Source organism: Loxodonta africana, chromosome 9 (genome assembly GCF_030014295.1).
Source record: "Loxodonta africana isolate mLoxAfr1 chromosome 9, mLoxAfr1.hap2, whole genome shotgun sequence".
Taxonomy (NCBI): Eukaryota; Metazoa; Chordata; class Mammalia; order Proboscidea; family Elephantidae; genus Loxodonta; species Loxodonta africana.
The window spans coordinates 119704625-119730075 of record NC_087350.1 but is presented as its reverse complement, the minus strand read 5'-3'; the positions used below and the strand labels follow the sequence as shown (position 1 = coordinate 119730075).

At 55.8% G+C, this 25451-nt stretch overlaps 1 protein-coding gene across 3 annotated transcripts; it reads right to left on the bottom strand.

Annotated features, from left to right (window-relative positions):
* Positions 1-1332: 1332 nt before the first annotated feature.
* WDR5 (WD repeat domain 5) lies at positions 1333-21618 on the bottom strand. 3 transcript variants are annotated; one of them, XM_064290627.1, is made up of 14 exons: positions 21514-21618; positions 18202-18383; positions 17115-17223; positions 16622-16695; positions 16184-16273; positions 15864-15953; positions 15565-15648; positions 10970-11025; positions 7185-7231; positions 4450-4525; positions 3530-3563; positions 3152-3226; positions 2591-2678; positions 1333-1444 (listed from the first exon to the last, which is right to left on the bottom strand). In XM_064290627.1, exons 2-14 carry the CDS (start codon positions 18280-18282, stop codon positions 1344-1346), a joined length of 1005 nt encoding a protein of 334 aa, XP_064146697.1. In that variant the 5' UTR covers positions 18283-18383; positions 21514-21618; the 3' UTR covers positions 1333-1343. The 3 variants fall into 3 exon arrangements, with proteins under 3 accessions (XP_064146697.1, XP_003423046.1, XP_064146698.1); XM_003422998.4 differs by lacking the exon at positions 21514-21618 and adding an exon at positions 18795-21170; XM_064290628.1 differs by lacking the exon at positions 21514-21618 and having other exon boundaries at positions 18202-18772.
* Between the last annotated feature and the right edge of the window lie 3833 nt (positions 21619-25451).

Genomic DNA, 25451 nt, shown 5'->3' with positions numbered 1-25451 from the left:
GTCTCGGTCATGGTGCCCTGGGGGGTGAACCCCAGGTTCACCTTGCTCCACGTAAGACTCCCCAGTGACCCAACTCCACACTGCAGTGCCCCACCCCTCCCCGCAGACCTAACCACCAAGATGAGAGAAGCCAGGCGCTGACATGGTTCCAGGAGCCAGGGTTGTGAAGGCAGGGAGTCAGGCCGCCCACACACACTCACCTGCTGCAAGAGCCAACCCTGGGAACCGCCTGCCTGCCCCGGCTGGGGCCCTGGCACGCACGCCCCCAAACCCGCACACCCAACCAGAAGCTACAGCTGGAATTAGTCAGCCACAGGCCAGAATCCCCCACGAACTCGACTCAGCCAAGACCAGCATCTCTATCAAGTCAACAGGAACAGAGCAGGAGCATTTCCAACCTAGGACTTCCACGCCACCTCCCACGTGGAGCCCCAACACTCCCCACACCACCGGCCTACGGGGTCCGTCCTGCGCTCTCGCACCTGGGCAGTCAGAGCAGAGGAAGGTGCTCCTTCCCTGGCATCTGTCTTTGGGGGGAAAGTTTACTTAGCTTCCTGCCAATTGTGAGACTTTATAACGGCCAGCTGGAGACTGGTCTCCGTGGGCCTCAGCTGGCGCAGGTGCACACAAGGCCCCACCTCCTGTGGCAGCTTGTGGCGCTGCGAGCTGTGCGAGCACTGGGGAGACACAGGGACAGTGGGGTGCCAACACCAAGCGGTAACCAACGTCAACTGCCAACTTCCGGAACACAAAACGTTTTTTACAGGAAAATAACTTTACAGTGTCCTGTGTTTTCCAGAAAGACATCAAAATACACTGGGAACCACTACAGGCAGAAACCGGCGAACACCGAGAGCGTGGGGGTCTGTGCCGTCACGGTCTGCCTACCCAACAGACAGCAGACGCGGCTCTGCCGAGGCTCAGGGCCGGGAGAGGCCAGGGAAACAGGGCAGGGAGCCGCCAAGCCCACGGTGTGCCTGTCACAGCGTCCGCACTGGGTAGGAAGGTATCAGAAAAGGCATAGAACGTTTTACTGGAGAAACAGAACTCGTGATAAATTGAACTTCACCCTCTTTCAACAAAAAACTAAAGACTTCTGTTGACTCTGTTGAAACACAGTGTGACTGGGAACTCTTCCCGACAGCGCTGGAAGAACTGGCGAGAAGTGTCACCAGCCACTTTTAGAACTTCCCGGTGGTGTGCACTTTCCCCTCAGCAAGGAGGCTCGGAGCCAGCCCCTTCCCAGGCCCCCACGCCAAGCCCAGGGAGCCACGTCTCGAAATCCACGTTTCTGGTCAAACCGGGTCAACTTCCTGATAGTCTATCACGTGTATCAAAAGGGCTTAACAGTCACTCTTCCACAGTTTAATCGTTTTGTCGTTTTCTAACGCAGCTGATGCGATGATGTTCTCTGTTGGGTGACACGCCGTTGAGATCACAACATCTGAAAAATAAAGGGGCAGTCAGGAAGGCTCCCTGAGGGGTGGCCCCGGACCACTGACCCTCATGGCTTTTCACTGTGTCTGCCACACGGAGCCACGAGGCAGAGCACACACAGGAGGGCGGACCATGTGCCTCCTCGCAGGATGGGGGCCGCGACACCTGCTCCAGGCCAGCCCCGGAGAAGACCAGGAGCCTCCCCCAACACTGCCTCAGGGATGGTGAGCCCGGGAGGGAGCATGGGGGCATGGCCCTGTCCAGGGGTCACACTGGGCTTCTCTGGGGTTCTGAGCTGTCGGTGAGGCACCTCTTCCATGGATTGCAGGGCAGCTTTGCCCATGGCCCCCAGAGCGCCGGGGGAGCTGCCTCTGCCAAGTGAGGGCAACCCCGCCTTTGTGACGACAGCCACTCTAGTAAGCAGGTACCTGGGGCAAGCCCAGGTGACCGTCTCCAGCTCTAAGTGAATGGAGCCCCAGACCCCACCTGTCCCCTGCATGCCCGCCACACGGCAGGGCGGGGCGGGTGGATGACAGGGAGCAGTGGGGTGTGAGCAGGCTTTCCAGGAGCAGGAAGTGGTGTGGGGAGACTGTCGGGAAATAGGGCCAAATAGAGTGTAGACCCCAGGAGCCACGTGGGGAGCTGCTTTGTTTAGGAGAGTCTAGCACTTTCCAGGACTTTCATCAAGTTCTCAAAGGGCCCTACAACCTGTTTGCCAGTCTCGGTGGGCAAGGGGCACAGGGGTACCCCGGGTGTTCAGGAACCTCCCAAGTAGCACTGTGGCAGCAGCATGAAACACCAGCCCCTCGGGGGACAGGAAGCCCCCAGGGGAGCCAGGCCCAGGACAAGGAGGCAGGGGGCAGAGCAAGGGGCTGCAGCCTGTAAGGAGCCATAGGGCACGGGAAGGGAAGGGCCGGATGCTGGGTGGATGGGAAGCAAGGGCCTTAAAGCTGGGCACCGTGGGGTTGCATTCAGCACCCAGACCCTGAACAGCACCGCTTCCCTGTAGCTTCCAAAGCAGGATCCGTTCCCTCCAGCACCGGAGGAAGAGGTGGAGGCAGGGGCACGCAACAGAGGTGCCCGCTTCTTCACCGCTCTTTCCAGAAACACCCCGTGTGAGTGGCACGCACCCGCACAACAGGCCCCAGCTCACCTGTGTGGCCTTGTAACTTCTGTACAATCTCTTTCGTCTGGAGATTCCAGATGTAAACCAGGTTATCTTCAGAACCGGACACGATCCACTGGTTAATGACAAGGAGAGAGGAGGTGAGGCAGCAGCCGGGCCAAGGCAGGGATGGTGTCATTTCATACACGCCCCCCCTCCCGCACACCTCCTTCCCGTAGCTCCTCCGCAGAAATCAGTAACACAAAGCTTCCCCTCCTCGCCGGCCAGCGTCTGAGGTCTCATCATCCCCAACCTAGCCGTGTACCCTCCACGCCCACTGCGCCGACTAGCGGCGAGGCAGAGGCGGCTCCCTACAGCACATCCTCGTGACAGATGCCCTGTTCTGTGAATGGGGGCCAGGGGGACCCAGAGGCAGACCCCGAGGTACTGAAAGCAAGTGTCTCCGACACTTAGCGTAGTTTTGTGCGACCCTTTGCTTCAAAGCCAGAAAACACACCTCTGCTCTATGGGTCACCAAGAATGTAAAGCCAACCTGTAAGAGAGGGGTTTCCTCGGGAGGCCGAGAAACCTCCCAGGGAGGAGACTTACCTTGCCACCAGTAACTGAAAAGTTCGCAAATATGCAGTATTTCTCATTCTTGTGACCGGTGTATGTCTTCAGGCACTGAAAGGCAAAGGTGGCAGGCTCTGTACGGAGCACGGGGCCCTGGCACGCTGCGTAGCCCCCAGTGCTTGGCACAGGTATTTCAATGCTGATGGAACTTGGCTCTTACAGGTGTTCTAAAAGCCAAGTCTTGAAGAAATCTGCAGCAGACCAGTTCCAGGAAGACGGCTCTGGGCTCTGAGACCCTCTTGCTGTTTATCCCCCCGCCCAGCCCTGCCGCCAGCAAGAGCCTGAGAGCCAGGAACTTAAGCACAAACACGCAGCGAGCACGTGGCTGGTGCTGCAGCGTCCCCAGATGCTCACCTTCCCCTTGCTGTAGTCCCAGAGTTTCAGCGTGCTGCAGGGCAGAGAGAAGGCATGAATTACCCACCATGTCCACGGCTCTCCCGGAGCTGCCTCACCTGTCCCTGCGCCCAAACTCTGCTGCTGCCCAGCACGGCCCATCCACAAGCTTTGGGAGCAGAGCCATGAGGTATCGGCCCCCAAAACGGTACACACAACACAGACATCACGAGCACCAAGTTCACAAAGGCCAGTAACCTTGGGAAAACACCAAATATCTGTGATCCAAAGTTTAACGACAGACCTTCTAAAGGGGCTGCTGGTGTTCCTTCCCTAAAGCCAAGTGGCTGGCCTCATTCCCACTACCAAGGGGTGTGACAGCTCCAGGACCACCCGGACGGGTTCCAGCCAATGCTCATCCTCACGTTAGGTGCTCATGGTGTCTGTGTTGTGTGCTCTGTTTAGGGGCAGGAATTCACTCCTACGCAGGGCTGACCAGGCGCAGCTCTTGGCGGCGCCACCTGCGGGCCAGCCACACGCAGAGGCAGCCAGAGTATGTATGCAGGGAAACAGGGTTTAACTGACTGCCCTAAGGACATGTGCTGGGTAAAACCAAGGTGCTCCAAGGTCAGAACCAGAAGGTGACCCAGGGTTGCCCCGTCCAGCCCAGTCCTCCCGCAGCAAGGCTCAGCCTAGGGCGTGGGGAGGCTGGCTGGGTCACCCAGGCCCTCAGCGAGGCGCTGGTCTTGACACAAGGCTCCATCAGAGGCAGCAGCCCTCCTTCAGCCTGCCATCTACCTTTTAGAAGCCAGAACAGAGGTGTCTGGGCCACGCCCTCTGTCTAAAGCAGCCTTCAGTCACGTGAAGGAGTTTGCCTCTGGCAGGGGATGGATACCCCTGAATGAGGTGACCCACCTGCCCTGCAGGGGCAAAGCACTCACTTGTCCAGCGTAGCAGCCAGGATGTACTTGCCATTCGGAGAGAATTTCACAAAGGACACCGGGGGGTTGTCATCATCTGAGTGAAGACGAGGGCAGAGCTGACACGCGCGGCAGCCAGGTGGGACAGACCGTGTGAGCACAAAACTGCCCAGTGTCCCACCAGACCCTCGCACACATGCCCTCCTTCACCCGACACCCGGCACCATGTGACAGCTGGGCTGGCCTGGCAGGATCCCAGTGGGGGCATCCCATAACCTCCCCTCTGAGCTGAGGCTTTAGGAACAATGGGCCTGAGGTGAGTTAAAGCCCCACCAAGACCATCCTGGCACCTCGGCTGCACCCTCAGCTCACTTTTACAAATATGAAACCAAACTAAGAACACTGTCACCACTAAGGAAAAAAAAGACATGGGCGAGTAAATTTCAGGTATTTTCCTGTGACGTAGTTACTACAGCAAAAGTTGTTAAAACTCCCTCTGGAGCCAACCGTTACGATACCATCCCACATCTCTGCTTCAGATGCTCTGGGTCCAAAAGCTTAACCCCAGGCGATCCTGGGAATGCCGTGAGCACCACCATGACAGTGAAGTGACCCGTCAGCCATGCTCATCCAAGGCGAGAAGAGCCGGCACTTGAGAACCGCCAGCAGAGGCCAGAACCCCCAGCTCTTGCTCATGCTGGGACCCCTGCCATGGGGGGAGCAACCCCTCGCCTAGGTGAGGAGGGCAGCCGGCAGAGCACACACCCTGGGTGGGGGAGCAGGGGGTGCGTGGGGAGCAGGCGGCAGACCAGGCTGTCCTGCAGCCCAGGGAGCCCCTGGGGGTCTGCACACCATGTTCCAAGCTTGGAGGGAGAGTGGCACACGCATTACCACAGCCGGGAGGCCTGGCCTCGCTGCCTGGCTCCAGGGGCCTCTGCTCCCTCAGGCCGGCCACCAGCGCTGCGAAAGCACGAGAAGTAAGCTCACACTGATCCTCCTGCCGGGGCCGATGCCAGGAGGGCAGACGAGGTGAAGTGCTACCTGGTACATATACCCCAAACGACCAGCACAGCACTGCTGGCACTGCCTCAGCTCTCTCGTCTCGATGGAGCTTAGAGAGTACTAACACTAACACACTAGAGCGGATAGGAAAGCCGCTAACCACGTGACCCTGGCCTCCCCATCCCTCAAGCTGACACCTCACGGGGCTCACAAGATCCTCAGCATACCCAGCCTGAGCCCGTCCACCCCAGACTGGGAGGCCATGCATTTCCATCTCAAACCCACACAACACCCAGCGGGCAAGCAAGGTGGCCAGAACACGAGTCCAACCAGACCTCAGCCCAGCGCCTGCTGCTGTATGTTCCTGGGCAGCTACTTAACCTCTCTGTGCCTTGGTTTCCTCCCTCTAAGATAAGGATAGCCCTGCCTGCCCATGGAGTAGTGAGGATCACAGGGGCTAAGATGAGCAGTGCTGAGCAACACCTGGAGAAGTGCTGGCCGCCGCCACGGTACCCCTGTGCAGGTACCTCAGCACTAAGGAGACACTGCCCCACCGGGCAGAGGTCACCGTACAGGGCCTTTTGGGCAAAGACACCAAGATCACTACAGTAGGGTTCTGCTGTGGGAAGTAAGGATGTAGGTCAGAAGGATGGCCCATCAGCAGCCACATCTGCTAGGGAAGAAAGCCAAGTGGACAAGGCTGCACCGCCAGCCCCTCCCCAAGGTGGGTAAGTGGTGTACCGCCTAGGTGGTCACAGTGCAGGCTGCACCGCCAGCCCCTCCCCAAGGCAGGTAAGTGGTGTACCGCCTAGGTGGTCACAGTGAAGGCTGCACTGCCAGCCCCTCCCCAAGGTGGGTAAGTGGTGTACAGCCTAGGAGGCTGCAGCCCCCTCCCCTACTTTACATTCTGCCCCTAACACGCCTGTCCACTCTCCAGGCTGGCACTCTGCGGTCAGCTTTCACCACACACAGCCTTCCACAGCTCCCTCCCCACTGCCTACCAAGAGCTTCCAGGCCTGCAGGGCAAGAGCTGGGGTCGGCCATCACCCACCCCACCACAGGCAGGCCGGGGTGGTCTCTCCCCCTCCAACATGCCCTTGCTAGCCAGCCTCTCCCCGCTCCCCACCCAAGCACGTCTCCTCTCGTGTCCCAGGTACCTTTTAAGGCTGCAGGGCACCACGTCCACCTCCAGGGCACCCTGCAGATAGCACACCCTTAAGGGGCATGAACCTGTACTATTTACCAGACACTCCCAGGGGCCGGCAGAGCAGGGACTCAGTCGTGTCTGCGAGCATGGTGGCAGAGCCCCCAAAGCCAGGGAGGGACAGCGAGGGTCTGCCCAGTGCAGGCAGAGGATCACGGAAGACTCGCCTCACAGAAAGGGGCAGGCTACTGAAGCCTAACAGGAGAGGAGGGGAGACACGGACAACAGGCCACTCACCCCCAAACAGGCCAGAGGGGAAGAGAAGTCAGGGCAGACGGAATTCCCAGAGAGGAACTGAGGTAATGAATGGTAGGGAGGGGCAGCTGGCAGGGTGGAAGTGGCCAGGTTAAAATAGAAGGTTCCTACAAAGAGGCAGTCTAGGAGAGAGAATTAGCTCATGCAAGATTACCCCATGAAGACAGGGCGGCTTCTGGAAAAATCACCGAAGAACGCGGATGGGAAACAAGCAGGAGGGGCCCTCAGAAGAGAAACCTGAGCGGACCCCCACCTACAGGAAACGAGGATTCTGGAGCAAACCCAGGCCACTCACCTATCAGCGTCTTCAAGCACTGGCCTGAGGCTGTGTCCCAGATCCGACTGAAAGGGAAAATCAAACAATCTGTTAAAAAAATCAAGTTACTTCAGCAGCTAGATGAGTTCTATAGTTATTAATCAAACGTAAGTCTGAGGACTAACATGTGCAATTTTTCATTTGATACTTCACTTATCTATTCCCAGCACAGATGTGGCACTGAGTACAGGCGTGAACACGCCACTCGCAGCACACCCAGACACAGGCACGGAGGCTTCTGCACAGCCCTTCTGAGACTAGACATTTACCATGGCTGGTGAAACAGATGACAAGGCCCTGCCCACCCTCCTTTGCCAAGGTGAAGGGTGCCCGAGCCCCCCCACGCTCACACACCAGGCACGCGGACCCAGGAGTGGATTTCAGTTTCAAAACACAGAGCACCATATGCAGTTTCTGGACACCCGACCAGTCCCACAGCCAGCCAACCCATCCAGAGCACAGCTCGCTCTGGTGTGGGGCCCCAGATGCACCCACTGGCCAGTCTCTTTCTCTGTGGGTTTGGCCAGTACAAACCCCGTGTTTTGGGAAACAGACCACCGCATAGCAGTAGATACGTCTACAGGAGGGATTCACAGTCGTGCAGATGCGAGTTGAAGGGCATGGAGATTCTGACATAGCGCAGTTCCCACCCCCCACCTCCGTGCATCCCAACCCACGACGGGCACTACCTGTCATCTGCCAATCGGAAAGAGCCAACATCTCTCATGCAGCTTTACCTCCAAGGCTTGCCCACCCAGCCCCCGTATCACAGGGCCACTAGAGGATTAACCATAACGCACCACGTCAAACCAAACACCAAACCCATTGTCGTCGAGTCGATTTCAACTCACAGAGACCGTATAGGACAGAGAACTGCCTCAGAGTTTCCAAGGAGCACCTGGTGGATTCGAACTGCTGACCTTTTGGTTAGCAGCCACTTACCCGCTAAGCCACCAGGGTTTCCACACATCAGTGGCTCGTTAAACTTAAGAACATACAAATACACCATCCACGATGGGCTCCAATTCTCATACAATTCACCAGGTCCAGTGCCTTTCCCACTTCTACTGACGACAAACCACCAGGGGAGGTTGTGATTAATTAAACTGGTAGGTTTCCTGACGCTTATTATGATGTTACTATAATCCCTTCAGAAACCCTGGCGGCGTAGTTGTTAAGTGCTACGGCTGCTAACCAAAGGGTCGGCAGTTCGAATTCGCCAGGTGCTCCTTGGAAACTTTATGGGGCAGTTCTACTCTGTCCTGTAGGGTCGCTATGAGTCGGAATCAACACGACAGCACAGGGTATGATCCTTTCGTTGTTCAATAAGCCTACTTGGTCTGATGCACCGTTGGATTCCATCTGCTGGTATTTTATTTGGAACTTTGACACCAACATTCCCAAGTCAAACTGTCCTCTTCGGCTTTCCTTCTGGGACTCGCAACCAGGTTTGGCTAAGGAAGCCATGCTACAGACTCATAAAGTGAGCTGGGGAGCTCCCTCCGGTTCTGTGGTCTGGAATCGTTTAAAAGGCCTAAAAGTTTGTTCATCAGTCAGACTTCAGGTATAAAATCATAGGACAACACTCTTTAGACCTTTAACCATTTTTCGGAAAGTGCCCTGGTGGCGCAGTAGTTAAGCACTCGGCTGCCAACCAAAAAGTTGGCGGCTGGAACCCACCAGCCTAGAAACTGCAGTGGGGCAGTTCCACCCCATCACACGTGGTCACTGAGTTGGAACGGACTTGACCACACACCACCACCACCTTCCCAGCCTCTGAGGGTGGCTGGCCATTCATGTTCCCACTTCTTGGGTGGGTCTCGGAAATGGGAACTACCTTCTCCTCTAGGGGCCGAGTGTGTGGCCCAGGGGGACGCTTCTGTCCTTCCCTAAACCTGGGTTTCACTGCCCCCTTTCTCATTTCTAATCTTATTTTTGCTTTTTTTTAAATTATAAAGGTTTTAATAACTTTACTGGACTTAGTAAAAAAGTACCTTGTTTTAATTATCCCCATTTTCATTTCATTCAACTTTTAATTTTATAAATTCCTTCCTCCTACTTTTTACGACGTGCTTGGCTTTACTTTTTCTAATGTCTTTAGCAAGGTTTTAGGGCCGAGTCCAAAAGCTCCCCCAAGGCGGTTCTCTGCTCTTAGGAAAGCAGACCTCCTGTCTGGTCTGCAGTGAGCTCCGCACACAGTGAACAGCCAGCCTCTGCTGGCACCCATCCTCTGCCAAAGGCTAAAAGCAATACATTAAAATCACTCGGGTTTTTTCACGTTCTCCTTATGTTTCCAGTTCTTATGTTCTTTATGGCTGCTACGTTGTGTGATGCCTAAACTTTTAACTCTCAGATCTTCTTCATAAATTCTGCCTTGCTCATTAAATGATGTCACTCTCTGTCCTGTTTAGGGTTCCTGGGTGGCGCAAACAGTTAAGCACTCGACTACTGGCCAAAACGTTGGCGGTTCTAGAGAGACAGACCTAGCGATCTGCTTCTGAGAGGTCACAGCCTTGAAAACCCTGTGGAGCCATTCTACTCTGCACACATGGGGTCGCCATGAGTCAGAGCCAACGCGACCGCCACTGGTGCTGGTCTGGGCTGCCAACTGGAAGGCCCAGGAAGGGGATTTCGGAACTACGCTCATCTGCCATGAAGAGCTTTAGTGGGCTTTGATTCCCAGGAGTCCCTGGGTGCTGCAAACGGTTAACTGCTCAACTACTATTAAGGCTGACAGTTCAAACCCACCCAGAGGTGCCTCCGAAGACAAACCTGGCTATCTTCTTCTGAAAGGTCAGTCTTGAAAACCCAGTGGTGTGCAGTTGTACTCCGCACCCACACGTCACCATGAGCCAGGAACTGACTCAATGGCAACCAACCTAACCGTCCTGTTGGCTGCTTTGCCTATGAACGCCACTAACCATTAAAGTTTCTTTTCACTTTGTGTCTGCTTAACATCATTTGCCCATCTTTCTTTTTAAAGCTTTATTGTTTCCTTTCAGGCGTTTTTCTTGGAAACAATCAGAAGACTTTTTTTTAATCCGCTGACAGCCTTTAAGTTGGTAATTCATCCAACCCGTCATTTATTGTAGTACCTAATATGTTACATTTTACTTCGTCCCTGTTACTTCTACATACGTCCTTTGTCATTCCATTTCCTCCTTTTGATTTTTGCTAAATGTGGACAAGTTTCTCTTTCTGTTACTTGAGAAGTTCTACCAGGTTATCAACTCAGCTCGTGGCCTTGGGTGCACCATCTCCTTCTGGGTACCACACACAGATTTATTTCTTGAGACCACGTCCTCCGTCCCCTCACCTTCCCTGTCTCGGGGTCTCTGCTGATCCCTGTTCAGGACTTGGAGTCCTCAATAGGACCACGTCCCTCCGGGGATCACCTTCCCAGTCTCGGGGTCTCTGCTGACCCACTGTTCAGGACTCAGCGTCCTCAGTGGTCCATGAGGACAGCCCACTCCCTGAGGCCTCAATCCCAGCACGCTTCTCTTCGCCTCAGGGGCTCGACCACTCACTGTCCATGAGACTGTGAAGCACTTCAGTGTCTACATGGAACTTGGCCTGCGGAGCCCATCCTCCCAGACCAGGTCACCCCAACCCTGCTGTCACTCTGCAGTGCATTACCATTACCTGAAACTGCACTGTGTTTGTGTGTACCATCCGCACTCCCTGGACCTGAGGGTGAGGCCGCCGTACACAAGGCGACCTTTCGTACACACCCGCTGACAAAGTGAAGTGAAAACCGCACTTACCAGAGGCCATCATAGCTACTTGAAACTATCAAGGATCCATCTCGGTTGAAGTGAACCTAAAAATCAGAAGTGGGAAGAAAGAAAGTGACTTACTTTTAAAGCATCAGTACTGCTTCTCCCCAAGTGGCTCTTGGTGAATACCCACCAAAACCTCCGTGAGCAGCCACAGAGCCACCCTCTGCCCCGAGTTCAAATGACTTCCTAATATTCTAACAGACACATGAGCAGAGCAGCTAAAGTGATCGCGTTACCTGCTATTTTCTGATGGATGACCAAGCCACAAGGACCACCCTTAAATCACTCCATAACTATGAAATCTACCATGGAAACAAAAATGGCTGAGCCAGTCGAGGTCTACCTAGCTCCAGGAGAGGTGGGGCTTCCCAGTTTGTCTGTCAGTCACGGGTAGGATGACTGAGTGACAAGGTCAACGTGGCTTGTCACAACTTAGCATTAAAAAGAAAAGACAGAAAGCACCACTCTTCAGGCCCAGCACCCTCTCGCCCGTTTATCCTCAGCGGGCGAGCCAGATCAAGGTGGTTCGAGCCTCTCAGACCGAACAGGATGAGATTTGGGACACTCCACAACCCGTCTCTCAGAAAAAGGGGAGATTCTCGATTTACCACTGGTCCCTAGGAGCTGGCCTGTGGTACTTCCAAATCCTTTATTTTACCGGAATGCCTAGCTCTGCCCACTACGAGTACAAGGCCATGTACGCGTCCTGATAGAAATTGCCACCTGACAATGGTCCAGGTCTCAACAACCTGTTTTACTTTTTCTTTTCCTTTTTTATTCTTTTTACCAACTGAATCATAGCAGGAATAATAAGAACCCCAATGTCAGGGGTTCAAGTTCATCATAAATTTCTATCAATTCGAATCCTGAGCATCTTACTCAAGATAGGCCTTTTTTTGTTTGTTTTGTTGGGCTTTTGTTTTGTTTTGTTTTTTGTTTTCTTTTTAAATAATTTTTATTGTGCTTTAGGCACTCCTTGGAAACTCTATGGGGCAGTTCCACCCTGTCCCATAGGGTTGCTATGAGTCGGAATCGACTCGACGGCACTGGGTTGTCTGGGTTAAGTTTACAAATCAAGTCAGTCCCTCACACAAAAACCCATATACACCTTGCTACACACTCCCAATTACTCTCCCCCTAATGAGACAGTCTGCTCTCTCCCCCCACTCTCTCTTTTTGTCAGCTTCTAATCCCCTCCACCCTCTCATCTCCCCTCCAGGCAGGAGATGCCAATATAGTCTCAAGTGTCCACCTGATCCAAGAAGCTCACTCCTCACCAGCACCCCTCTCCAACCCACTGTCCAGGAAATGTCCACTTCAGGAATGGTTCCTGTGCTGGGGCAACAGAAGGTCTAGGGGCCATGACCACTGAAGATAGATAGGCCTTTTTACAAAAAAGGAACATCTTTCTGAACTCTCTGCCTTGTTTCACACCGTGTGTGACGTTTCCTCTGTGACATTACCCCCACCACGAGGCCCTATTTGAATCACTCGGGAGGGCCTGAAGCCGTGCCTGCTTCTACAGCCCAGAGCAGGGACACGACCCCCTCAGGCCTCCTGACACTCTGGGCTGGATGTTTGCTGGGGAAGCGGTCCTATTTAGCAGCACCCTTGGCTGCTACTCACTAGATGCCAAAAGCAGCACACCCCCACCCCCCACCCCATTAGGACAACCAAAAATGTCTCCAGACACTGCCAAGTCCACATACGTCAGGGGCATCTGAATGGCTTCGTAAACAGACCGTCGGGCCCGACCTGCGTTTCTGGCGCAGCGGATGTGGGCAGGCCTGAGAACACCTTCCCAGCCGCTTCCCAAGTGATGCCGGCCAGGCTGCCCGTCAGGACCGCACCTGGAGAACGCCTGTCCACACTCGCCACAGGCCACACGTGGCATTTTAACTTTCCGGAAGCCGCGTCAGAGAAGGCGAAATCAGTTAAACATATCTTACTTAAACCGATACATTTAAAATCGATTCTTTCAACATGTGATCGATATAAAAATCACCGACAAGCTGCTCGCATCTTTCCGCTGCACCCTGTCTTGGAGACCGCCAGGAGCTTCGTACTCACAGCGCATCTCTTTGGAGCTGCCACATCTCTGCTCCGTTGCTGTGAGTGACCAGTGGCCACCAGGCTGGACAGCAGGCCCCGATGACCCTCTTGGCAGATACTGTCACCGCTGTCGTCCTGTCTACTAGCTGTATCGACAGGACGCACGTACAGCACCAGCCTCTCAGTTGCAACCATCTGTCCACGAGCCTCTCGGAGCACTTTTCTTTCTGACTCACAGCAAGGGATCCAGCGGCATTCCTTCCTTTTTTTGAATTTGCAAAATAGACTCTCTTGTCAAGGACACTATGCTAGACTGTGATGAGTTGTCACAGGTCCCAGAAACTCACACGCCCAACTCCATAACCTAACCTCCTAACCACGTCTGAATACAACCACCAGCAACCGTGGCATGGCTTCTCCACCCAACCAGGGCTGACCGTGCAACGCGCACCTACCATGTGGAGGTACGGCCACCCGCACACCCGCGAGCAGAGACAGCGGAGGAAGGCCTGCCAAGAACTAAGGAACAGGGGATGCCAGGTCCCAAACAAGCGCAACAGTCAAGGAGAGCCGTCTGAGGTGGCAGCAGCGGGGCTGGAGCAGAGCCCTGGGGAGGAAAGGAGGGAAGGGGCCGGCCTGGCAGACAGAAAAGCAAAGGCCGGAGGAGGGAATGGCCAGGGGAATACACGGAGAACACAATGACCCATCGGCTGCGGCAGGGAGCCCGGGTGCAGGAGGAAGTGGCCCGAGCAGGGCTTCGCTATACGTGAGCACAGGAGGAGCCTTGGCAGGAGCTGACAGAGGCCTAGACCAGGGGGGTGGGGTGGGGACCGGAGAAGCAAGAAGTATTTTGACGCACCTCAGTGCATCCAGCTCTAAAATCTGTTAAAAAGCTGTTATGTAAGCGCCGTCCAGCACTCCCACTCCTGAAAACCTGTCCTGTGGAAACTGTCCCGCAGGTGTCCACAGAGGCTCCATCAAGGCTGTTCCCTGCACAGCCCTGAGCAGAACTGAACAGTGCACACACGCATCCAGCAGTGGGTCACTCCCTGTGACAGGCCAGACCACGGACCAGACACCGCAGGCAGAGGGCGGCCAGGGTACAGGTACTGGCATGGAAAGCAGGCACCCTGAAGTGGAAAAAGCTGCAGGATGGTAGCTACGCAGCTGTCATTGTCAGCTGCCCTCCATTCAATTCTGACTCATGGCGACCCCTTGTGTTAGAGCAGAAGTGCTCCACAGAGTTTTCTTGACTGTAATCTTAATGGGAGATTGCCAGGCCTTTCTTCTGCAGTACCCCTGGGTGGGTTTAAGCCGCCAACTTTTACATTAGCAAATGAATGCAAACCGTTTGTGCTACCCAGAAACCTTATGGTGCAGGGCTGCTGTCATTTAAAGAGAAGAACAGGAGCAACAGAGGTTGGCAAGTACATGTCTAAAAACAACAGAACCCGCAGAGGGAAGACCCACACTGATAGCAGATGACCTGGGGTGGGGCTCAGGAGAGCCTTATCTTCTACTTTCTACACTGACTTGCCCCCCACGGGTTTTAATGAGCTCCCGTTACTTCTGTAAGGACTCTGCTAGCCCCACCTGCTCCGCAGAGTGCCCGCAGCTGCACTGGCCTGTCACATATGGCACTCCCCTTTCTGGCAGCTCACAGGGCCCCAGTCAAGCTCATTTTTCTGATTACTTCCCATGTGCTCGCTGGGCAGAAGTCAGGTCTACTCTGGCTGACCCCACGGGCACTCAACGGCAGGCCTGGGAGCAAAGCTCTGGGGGCAGCCTCCTCCTCAAGCCCAGGAACAGAGGTGCCTAGACAGGTGACGGGGTGTGCATGACCCAGGGCTCCCCGGACTACGCTCCCACCAGGACCCCAAGTCTCAGGTGCATCAGGGCTTTGCACAAGGTCTCACCGGGGAGGAAAAAAGCCTTCCAGGGTAAGAATGCTTCAACTCGTCACCTGCTCGACTTTAGGAAGTGAGAAGGACGCCCGCTGGGGGACAAGGAGCAAGCCCGCTTCTACAGCTTCCCTCTTCTGTACAACAGAAGGCAAACCGCGAACGACAGACCCCCCCAGCCACCTCCTTCCATAGAGCAGTTTGCAATTCATCCTGTGGCTTGACCCTCCACTGTGCTTTTACACACGCGGACGGCGTCTGTGACAAGGCAGGGCTGGGAACCTTGGGTTCAGCACACTCCCTGGCCCCACCTTCTGGCTGCTCTCCCACAACTCTGGACCACCCTCGACCCTGCATCCATCATCCACAATTCACACTGCCTAACACATGGCTCCAGGTCCAGCTACCCTTGGTCGCCAGGGGATGCCCCCTCACCCTGAAAGCCCACCCACCGCCTGCCCCCCAGTGCACTGAAGACCCCTGTGCTCACCGCGGGCACCTCACAAGCGCTCCCCACCCCTCCTCCCCTGGGCAGGATGGGAGCTCTCCGCACCCTCACCCTATCACATCACCCTGTATGCACTCAGGAGGACAGAAGCAGCGTTCACAGTGGGAGGAGGGACTTACGGCTGAAACTGGGTCCGAGTGAGCAGGCAACGTCTTGAGGCACTTCCCTGTCTTCACATCCCATATCCTCACACTTTCATCAAACTGAGGACAAAAGAAAGACACAGATTAAAATGATTCTAATGGGAGGAGAGGACAGAATCTCCAGCTCCTGAGGCCTGCCCCAGCCCCATCACCCGTGAACTGGAGCACAGAAACGGCCCGGAGCCCGCGGACCAGCCCCGTGTTGTAGGGCAGCTGGGGTGGAGAGCCACACCCCCCACGTCACCTCCCACACACGGGAAAGGCAGCACGCTTACAGATCCGGAGACGATGAGGTTGGACTGGGGGTTGAAGTTGCAGCAAAAGACGTAATTACTGTGTCCCTTCAGGGTTTTCAGACACTTCCCCTAAAAAGGCGGTGTTAGATTAAGTCACTCCCCCGGGGTTTCTCCCCCAATGCCAGCAGCAGGCTAACCTCACCCATGGGCAGCCTTCCACCAACCTGCAGCAACACCCTGCAAACATCTGACAGGCCAGGCCTCCCAGGGACTGCTGTCCCCAAATTCAACTAACTCTTGCCCACCGTGCCCCTTCACCAACCACCATCCCCACGGGGGGACACAAAGGTGCTGGTTACCGAGCTCACGTCCCAGATCTTTAAGGTCTTGTCGTCTGAGGCAGAGACGAGCAGGTTGGAGTCTGACGACCAGGCCACATCTGATATACCCTTGGGGAAAAAGGCAGGGCAAGCATCTTGACATGACAAAATCTGCTCAACCAGCAAAGGTCAGAATTCCAAACACCCATCTAGAGACAAGCGGGTAGCTGACCTGCAGTCAGGAAAGCCTGACAAACATCCACCACCCAGAGGGCCACCAACGGACCCCAAACTGGCAGAAACACACTTGCGGGGTAAAAAGTATTTGCCAGAAAAAAGACTAGAGGCAAATAACTACAAAAAAGTCCAACTTAACCTCACAACCCTCAGGGAGTCCCGGTCCCCGCCGGCCCCTAGCGCTCCCCTATTCCACAGCCACCTTTGTGCTGCCCTGAATCCAAACGGGCGGACACCTACCAGTTTGTGACCAGATATGGTTTTCTCAAATTTTCCATCATAAGCACCCCAGATTTTAATGAGTTTATCAGCAGCTGAAAGGAGGAAACGAAAAGGAGCTAAGTCATACACTCTGCAGCACTCAGCTGGTACGTGGGAGCCCAGACTCACGGCCTTCCCCCTACCATGCCCCATGAGGAACACCAATGGCCTGGAGCCTAGCACGCAGGGCACCACCACGTCAGGAAGGCTGAGAAGTCCAGGACACACAGTACCGAGCCTGCTGCCCTTGGGGCATCAGCTGCAGTGCCCTCTCCCCCGCACCCCCTTTAGGAGCAGCAGCAGGCTCTACTTTAGCAGGTGGTAACGCTTTCAGTCACAGTGAGGGACACACAGCTGGCTCAAGTGACCCAGCAACAGGGTCAGGAAAAAAACCCGTCCAGGCGCTCCCCAATGCTTGTCGGCAGCTCAACCTGCTCCTCCCAGCAGCTGGCAGGAGCGCAGGGGTACTCACAGGAACTGGCCAGCCATTCTCCATTGGGACTGAACTTCACGGAGGACACGGCTTTTGTGTGGCCAGCCAAGGTGAACTTCAGAGCGTAGTTTGGTTTGACAGGTGTAGGCTATCAGAAATGGGCAACATCAATGTTTGCATAACGCGACACGATCGTCCACTCAGTGACTCTCTGGCTTACCGGCTTGGATCTGATTTCCAAAGTTTTAATTCAAACTCAGACTCATTTCCAAATCCGTATTCCCAGAGCCCCTGGAAAGCTCTACCTGGATATCACCACTCAACTTAGAATGTGTCCAAACTCATTGTTGCTGGGTGCTGGCAGAGTCAATTCCGACTCACACTGATGCTATGGACAGAGTAGAGCTGTCCCGTAGGGTTTCTAAGGCTGCAGTCGTTACAGAAGCTGACTGCCACATCTTTGTCTTGTGCAGTGGCTGGTGGGTTCGAACTGCCAACATTTCGGTCAGCAGCCAAGTGCTTTAACCACTACGCCGCTACCCCCCCACAAACAAACCTACTTCTCCTGCCTTCCCCACCTGTCCTCTGGTTCCACCATCCACGCTAGAAAGGTCTGAGGCCACCTGAAGGCCCCACACTACCCCATTTTCTACTGGTCACGTCACCGGGACGCTGCTGTATCGAAGGAGTCCCCACACCTCTGGTCTTGCTTCAGCACCCTCTCCCGTCCGAAGTCCAGCCTCCCCAAAGCAAATCTGAGCCTCACTACCTGGGTGAAAGGTCTGCTTGCTTCCTGTCGTCTACAGGAGGGGCACGCAGGCCTGGCTGGGCACTGGGATTCTGGGGCCAGGTGGGGGGCTCACAGAAAGATGTCTCCTGGGTCTCACTCTCAGAGTCTTACACTCAGGACCAAGCATCTACATTGCTGATAAAGCTCCTGCCCGGGTGATGGGTTTGGGAACCCACTGTGGCGCATAAGCACCCCTCGGGCACGTGCTCAGGCAGTAGAACCTGACAGCGTTATCTAGCTGGGCACGGAGAATAAACTTACGGGCGTGAATAATATTCCAAGGCTCTTTAAACAGATACTCCCCCAGAAGCCCCCCAAGGAGTGCTCTGCACACACCTTGCTCTGAGTGGCCGACGACGAAGGGGTCGGCTGTGCCCTGGCAGCTTCGGTCTCCGGCTTCTTCTCCTCCGTTGCCATGGCTCCGCAGCCCACCAGGCAGGGGGACGGGGTGCACAGCTCTGAGCAGAAGAGTCAGGCTGGAAAGAGGCGTCTGCTTACCAAAGCCTATCGGGGGGAACCTAGGCCAATGAACAAACCATTTTAAAAGCTAATATCCAGGACAAAGGACCAAGACGAAAAATGCCTGGCCACCACACTGACCCTGGCAGCAAATAGCCTGTTCCAAGCTGGGGAGCCTGACTAGTAGACTCGGGCCACACTAACGCTCTGCAGATGCTGGGCGAGACAGCGCTGCCCTCACCCCTTCCCGTAATCAAAGTCGCCATGCTGCACGGGGCTGCCTATTTTGTTACCCAGACGTTGGCAGGAAGGCAGCTTGATCCACACAAAATGCAATTTTCTTCAAAGATCCCTTGATACGTTAAGAAAAAGACCCAAAGGTTTCCTGACAGAAAACTAACGTGCCAAAGGACAGGGGACTCAGCGCCAGGGTGCGGAAGGTGACAACTCATCCAGATCCTAAAACGCACCCTGAGTGGGGACGCAGGCGTGAGCACACCCAGGGCTCCCGCACCTCAGGGTGGGCTCGCGGGCTCACCGCACAGGCTGCGGGCGCGAGGCTGCTTCCAGATCGCCAACAGGTGAGGAAACTCAGCACACAGCTGAAGCGTGACCCAGGGCCTGCCCTGCGAGCTGCAAGGAGCCTAAGCTGGGCACTGACCCCGCAGCCAGACTCACTGCAGAGGAGGGAAGAGACTGCAGCTCAGCCAGGGTCCGCTCGACAGTGGGAAACACCCCAAACCTGTGCAGTAAGCCATCAGTCTCCTGTCACAGCAGCACATTCCATTACTGGATAAAACCAAAATCAAACCTGTTGCAGACGAGTCGATTCCAACTCACAGCAACCCCAGAGGACAGAGCCGAGCTGCCCCGTAGCGTTTCCAAGGCTGTAACCTTTAAGGAAGCAAGCTGCCACGTCTTTACCCTAGGGGGTGGCTGGTGGGTTTGAACCACTTAACTTTCGGTTAGCAGCCAAGCCCCTAACCACTGCACCACCAGAGCTCCTCCGTTACTGGATACCTCTCATGAAACCACACCAGGTTATCCAGAAATGAGGGAAACCGCTGTTAAAAAGGAGAGCCACTAAGCCTTTCCTGCAAATGTCACTGGCCATTCAACCCCCTAAGCCGGCACTACCATTCACCTGGTGTGTTCACACACTGTACCTTCTAGCTTGAAGCTTCAGGCGAAATGGAACCCATCAAAAAGGACAAAGTCCCAAAGGCTTCATCCAAGGGGAGAAAGTTTACCCAGGAACACCCACTGGGCAAAGCCAACGGGCACGAAGCTCTCTTCTGCTGGGAAGCCTGCTGCAGATGCATCCAAGGACGCCCAGGTCACAGCACAGGGCTGAGAAGTGGCTGGTGCCCCTGCCCCAGGTGGGACACCAGTGCCAAAGGCTCCACAAAAGGGCAGCTCAAGGGCCAGAAGTGTTCTTTTAGCATCAACAGCCTGGCCTAGAGGCAGGGCGTGACTACGGCCAATTGGCTGCCCAAGAGGAACAAAAGGCTGAAGTAGGTGGTCTTACCCCCCACCCAGCACAAGCCCAGCCTTCCAACATTAACATGCAAAAAAAACCCTATGCACAGAAGGACCTTTAAGAATATGGATTTCTTGACTCAGCACCCCAAGACTCTGCTTTGCTGGGTGGGGTCTACGCCCGCAGCTGCATTCTTCACAGACACTTAGACAGGTCTGTGGTCACATTTTGAGAAAGGATTATTTTGAGGGAACAGGGAGCTGGTTAGGGGCCAAACCAATAAAAAGGCAGGGTACAAGAAGGTGAATACACACACGGAGGGCAACCTGGACGTTGCCTCCAGAGCTCCCGCCCCTCTAGGCACCCACAGGCCTTTGATCCCAGTGAGCCTGACACCTAAGGCAGAGCCTCCCAAACTTGAGCGCTTTCCTAGACTCTGGTAAAACACAGGTTCCTGGGCTCCATCCAGACGTGGGAACGCAGAGGCCACCTATTTCTCTGTGCACACGCCCAGGTGAGCTCAGGCAGCCCGTCCTGCAGCAGTCGTGGCAGGAACAGCTCTCTGCTACCTCAGCTCTTGGACATACTTCTGCTCCCCACTTACCTGTCTGCCTTCCTTAGGGGCCAAGCTCAGAGGCAAGGTCTAGTGCAGTACCGGCCGATTCAAAGCTTTAAAACGTTTGTTGACGAGAATTGGAGCCCTGGTGGTGCAGTGGTTAAGAGCTCAGACTGCTAACCACAAGGCGAGCAGCTCGAATCCACCAGCCACTCCTTGGAAACCCTATGGGGCAGTTCTACCATGTCCTATAGGGTCGTTATCAACTGGACAGCAACATTTCTTTAAGAGAATTGGTGAAAAGACCTGGGTGGGTAAAGGCTTGCACAGCAAAGGTGGTTAAGGGGTATCTTTTAAAATATCCCCAAATGGCTTTCAAAGACCAGACCAGGTTCCAGGTCTGAGGTTCCACCACAGGAGGGCCGGTGGCTTCTCCCTTCCTGAGGGTGGACTCACACCACAGTGACCCCAACCCGGGGCTCTAGGCTCTTAGGGGAGACGGGGTCTGGCAGCTCAGGAGTAATCAGCAGGGGCAGGGTGGGTGGAAAACAGGGGTCATGTCTACAGAAGAGGGGAGCTCAACCCTGTCTGCATTCAGCCAGTGTCTGCGTGGACCACATCTGGGACAGACCGGCCTGGGGTCTCTCTGAAGAAATGCAGGGGAAGGGGGCGATGTGCACGCTGGCTGGGGGTTGGGAGGGGCGTCCCAACCCCTGGGGCTTTGGTCTTGTCATGTGACCGCTGCGGAGAGAGAAGTTCCGGGGAGACTGGGACATGGGCCGGGGAGGGGCACCTGCAATCAATGGGGGTGTGGGGGGTACCCCTGGGATGGGGGGCAGGACACCCAGGGCGGGGCCGCCAGATGGGGCAACGGGGACGGGCGGGGAGCCTGAGCCGGGAGGAGGGCGAAGGGGGCACCGGCTGGGGGCTGGGGGCTGGGGAGGCGCGGAAGGTGGCCCTCACGGAGGGCGTCTGCACGAGGAGGGCCCGGGCCCGCCGGCGGCGGTTTGGGGTCCGCGGGAAGGAGCTGCCACGGGGGCCGAGGCCCGGGGCGCCGGCCTGGCGGGGAACACGTGCGGCGGCCGGAGACGGTTTGGGGGCGAAGCCGGGTCGCGCCCACCCACCCCGCTGCGGCCCGCGGGCCGGCGCTTACCTCTGGGCCGCAGCGGCGGGGCCGGGAGCCGGGCGTCGCGTCGGCCGCCACCTGGGCGGCAGCGCGGGCCAAGCTCGACGAGGCGGCAGGTCCGGCGGGCGCCAAGCGGCGTGGGGGGGGGGGCGCCTGCCAGTGCGCGTGCGCGAGGAGAGGGGGCGGTGCCCCGGAGGCGGGGCCAACGCACAAAGCCGGCCTCTCTGAGGAGCGCTACGGAGAGCGGCAAGGGGCAGAAGGCCTCGGCCAACCGAACGCCTTAAAGGGGCCGGGCGCTGCGCTCGCTTCCTGATCCAAAGCGTTCAACTCCAGAAGTTGGCTGGTGCGGGCCCGCCTCTCCCGCACTTTTTAAAGATTTTTTTTAGTGTAATATACATACAGGGATGTACTATTGTATCCCTTGAATTTTGTGAGCAGCCCTGCAGCCGACACCCACATCCTGGGACAGGGCGTTCCCCGGGGATTCTGAGGAGGGGAAGTTGCCCAACGTTTCTCCTCGGAATCGGTGGCCCGGTTGGGGCATCAATTCTTCATTAACGCTCACACCACTGGTCGCAGCAGTTGGCTGTGACAGCATCTGCAGCTAGCCCGCGCAACGCCTCAGTGAACCCTCACACATCAGGCGGACAGGTGCGCACGCCTTCCGCTTACAAGACCTGGGGCTCAGTCCCCGGACTCCGCCCGAGGGGCTGAGAGTCCTTCCAGCGCCAGCTCTTCCCCAAGCTCACCACACCTTCTTCCCTCCCAGCGTTGTGTGATGAATACAATGCTCGTAATTACTGCATGCAAACTGGTTTCACAGCCCCTCCCTGGTGGGGCCCCCAGGCAGGTGTTCACCTCCATCACAGACGGGCAGGTGAGGCTCAGAGAGGAGTGAGGGGCAGGAGGAGAACCTGGGGTCCAGTGTTCTGCTCCATCCACGAGCAGCCGCAGCCCACGGCCCCACTTCTGCAAACCACATGGGCCTTAGACTCTTGGAGGTGGCCCTGGCTCCTGCAGCTCCACCGCCCCTGCCCAGGTCTGTGGGTAGAGTGGCAGACAAACTCTTATTTTCCAATTAATAGGACAAGGTACCTGAGCAAACAAAGGGACCATGCATTAGAAGTGGAACCAACCGCCCACGGAAGGTGAGATGTGTAGATGTGTGGCTGTCATGGATAACGACAGCTGAAGAGTGGCAGCCAATCTGGAGCTCTCTCCCAGAGAGGACACAGGGTGGCAAGGCCATAGTTCACGTGGATCTGTGTGTCCAGCAGGCCCGGTCACCCTTGGTCCAGGTGCCTTGGAGCCAAATGCCGGGATGCTCCAATGTTAACAAAACCAGCTAAGAGGTGAAGATGGGCATCTCCAGCCACCTGGTGGCCTGGACGGACACCTGAGCCCACCCTGGATTCCCCCCCCATACCTCTCAGTCCTCAGGTCCACCCACTCCTCTCCATGCCAGCCTCATCATCTCAGAGTGACCACTATGCTACCCTTCCCAAACCTCTACACAACACGCCATAGGAAAACTCCAGCTCTGGTCTGTCTCTCCCCAGTCTAAGGTTTAGAAATAGCTTCCCAGGGCCCTCAGATCAAAAGCCAAACTCTGTTGACGGTTTACCAGACCCTCCCTCTCCCTCCAGCCTAGTGCCACCCCCAAACTGTGCACCCCAGGTTCCAGCCCCAGATAGAAATTACTTCCAGTCCCCAGCCCTCCTGGCAGAGTGGGATGAGGGTCCTGACCCCAGAAGTCACAGAACTCAAATCTGTTAACTCAGTTTCCCAAGTTCCACTCCCAGGTAAATGGGCCTGGCCCCGCCCTCCCCCAGGAGGTAGAACCCTCTGGTGAAAAAGAAAATCCTCCCTGCAGAGCTGAAATCCGGAAACCGGATAGCCAGCAGGAAAAGCCGCTTAACAAAAACAAGTAATTTGCTTTATTATCTGTTTTAAACCCCTTTATATCCTTCCCAAAAATTTGTCACGCTCAGAAAAATCAGTAGTGGAAGCCGAAGAGAGTGTGAACTAAAGAAAAGGGGAAACCATGCTCGAGTGGTTTTTTCCAGAATACTAACTGCTTGGGCCACCGGGGTGAATTGGTGAAGGAAACTGTTTCCGAGAACAAATTTTTACAGCCAACATTTCTAGAAAGCTGCTCCTTACCCCCATGCAAGGGGTGGTGTGAGCCAGCCTGGGCACCTCCCTCTCCAGGTCCCTCCACCAGTCTCCCCTTCTCCTCATGACACCCCCTCCAGCCAACGTCCCCTGGGGCCTCCTCCCCTGATCCCCAAACCTGGTGAGTGACCCTGGCTGTGTTTGCATTGCTCCCAGTTCCTCCCCAGTAGAAACCCTCATCTCTTCATAGAAATCCTGGTCTAAAGTCTCCTGGTGCCATCTGAGCTGGTGGGAGTGGGAGGAAGACAGGAAGGAGGAGGGGGAGGAGCAGTGGGAGAAAGGGGGAGGGAGGGGGAGGAGCAGTGGGAGAACAGGAGGGGGGAGGAGCAGTGGAAGAAAGGGGGAGGAGAGGAGCAGTGGGAGAAAGGGGGGAGGGGAGGAGCAGTGGGAGAAGGGGGAGGGAAGGGGAGGAGCAGTGGGAGAAAGGGGAGGGAAAGTGGGGACAGTGGGATAACGGAGAGAGGGGGAGGAGCAGTGGGAAAGAGGGAGGGAGTGGAGGAGCAGTGGGAGAAGAGGAGGGAGGGGAGGAGCAGTGGGAGAAAGGGGGAGGGAGGGGAGGAGCAGTGGGAGAAGGGGGAGGGAGGGGGAGGAGCAGTGGGAGAAAGGGGAGGGAAGGGGGGCAGTGGGATAACAGGGAGAGAGGGGGAGGAGCAGTGGGAAAGGGGGAGGGAGGAGAGGAGCAGTGGGAGAAGAGGAGGGAGGGGAGGAGGAGGGAGAAGGAGGGGGAAAGGGAGGGGAGGAGGGATGACTTGACATGCACTGAGAACTTGGGTGCTCCTTCCTCTATTAAGTTTGTTACACTTGTTACCTCCTTGTACCCTCTCAACAGCCCTGTGAAGTGGGTGCCTACATTATCCCCTTTTCACAATGAGGAAACTGAGGCTCAGAGAGGCTGGGAAACCACCCAGGGACCCCCAGTCAGTAGCAGATACTCAAGCTCAGGACTGGCTGTAGGCACAGCCTGCGCCCTGACCCCTAGACTTGTAAACAGTGCACGATCAATGACGCTTATTTGGTGAATGAGTGAAACGCCCATGTTGTAGGCCTTCAAAGAAGACAGCAACCCCATGAACTCCAGCGCTTAGAGGAGGTCTATGGAGGCCGCAGATCTAAAATATAATAACATTACGTTCTCATACGGCTTCAAGCTTCCGAAAAACCATGTTTTATCATCTAGTGAGAAACATTTTATCAGGAAAAGTGGCCTTCAGGACGCTGGCTGAGGAAGGGGCTGGTTGCATTGGGGTAGAACACTGCAATGCTCACACCAGGGCTGCAGGCAGCAGTGAAGCTCCAGCCCCTTAACGGCTGAGCCCAGAGCTTTGGGGGCAGCAGATTCCCACAGCAGTTGATGAGAGGATCCTAGAACCTGAGGGACACGAGGATGCTCAGGAGCCAGGGTTTCCAGGAGCTGCTCCCAGGATCCCACAGCCTGACTTTATCCCGAACCCCGCAGGCTCCTGCCAGCCCAGGTCAGAGGGTTCCTGTTAAGCCCTTTTCCCTCATAAAGATGCTAGGCAAATGGTTTAGGGGACTTATGCCACTATCCTCCTTGCTAGGGCTTCTTTCTTCCCACCCCAGTACCCTCCACCCCAGCCCTGGATCCATCAGGACAGACAGCCTTCAGCCACAGCCTTGTCCTGAGCCAAGTGGGTACCTATCACCCCTGGTGTCCAGCATCCTCTCTTCCTCACCTGGCACCCGTTTCCCAGTTACAGAATAGGCTGGACCCATCTTGTTCTTGACATTGTGGGTTTCCCCCTTGTGCCAAGTTCTCTCCTTCCTTGGTT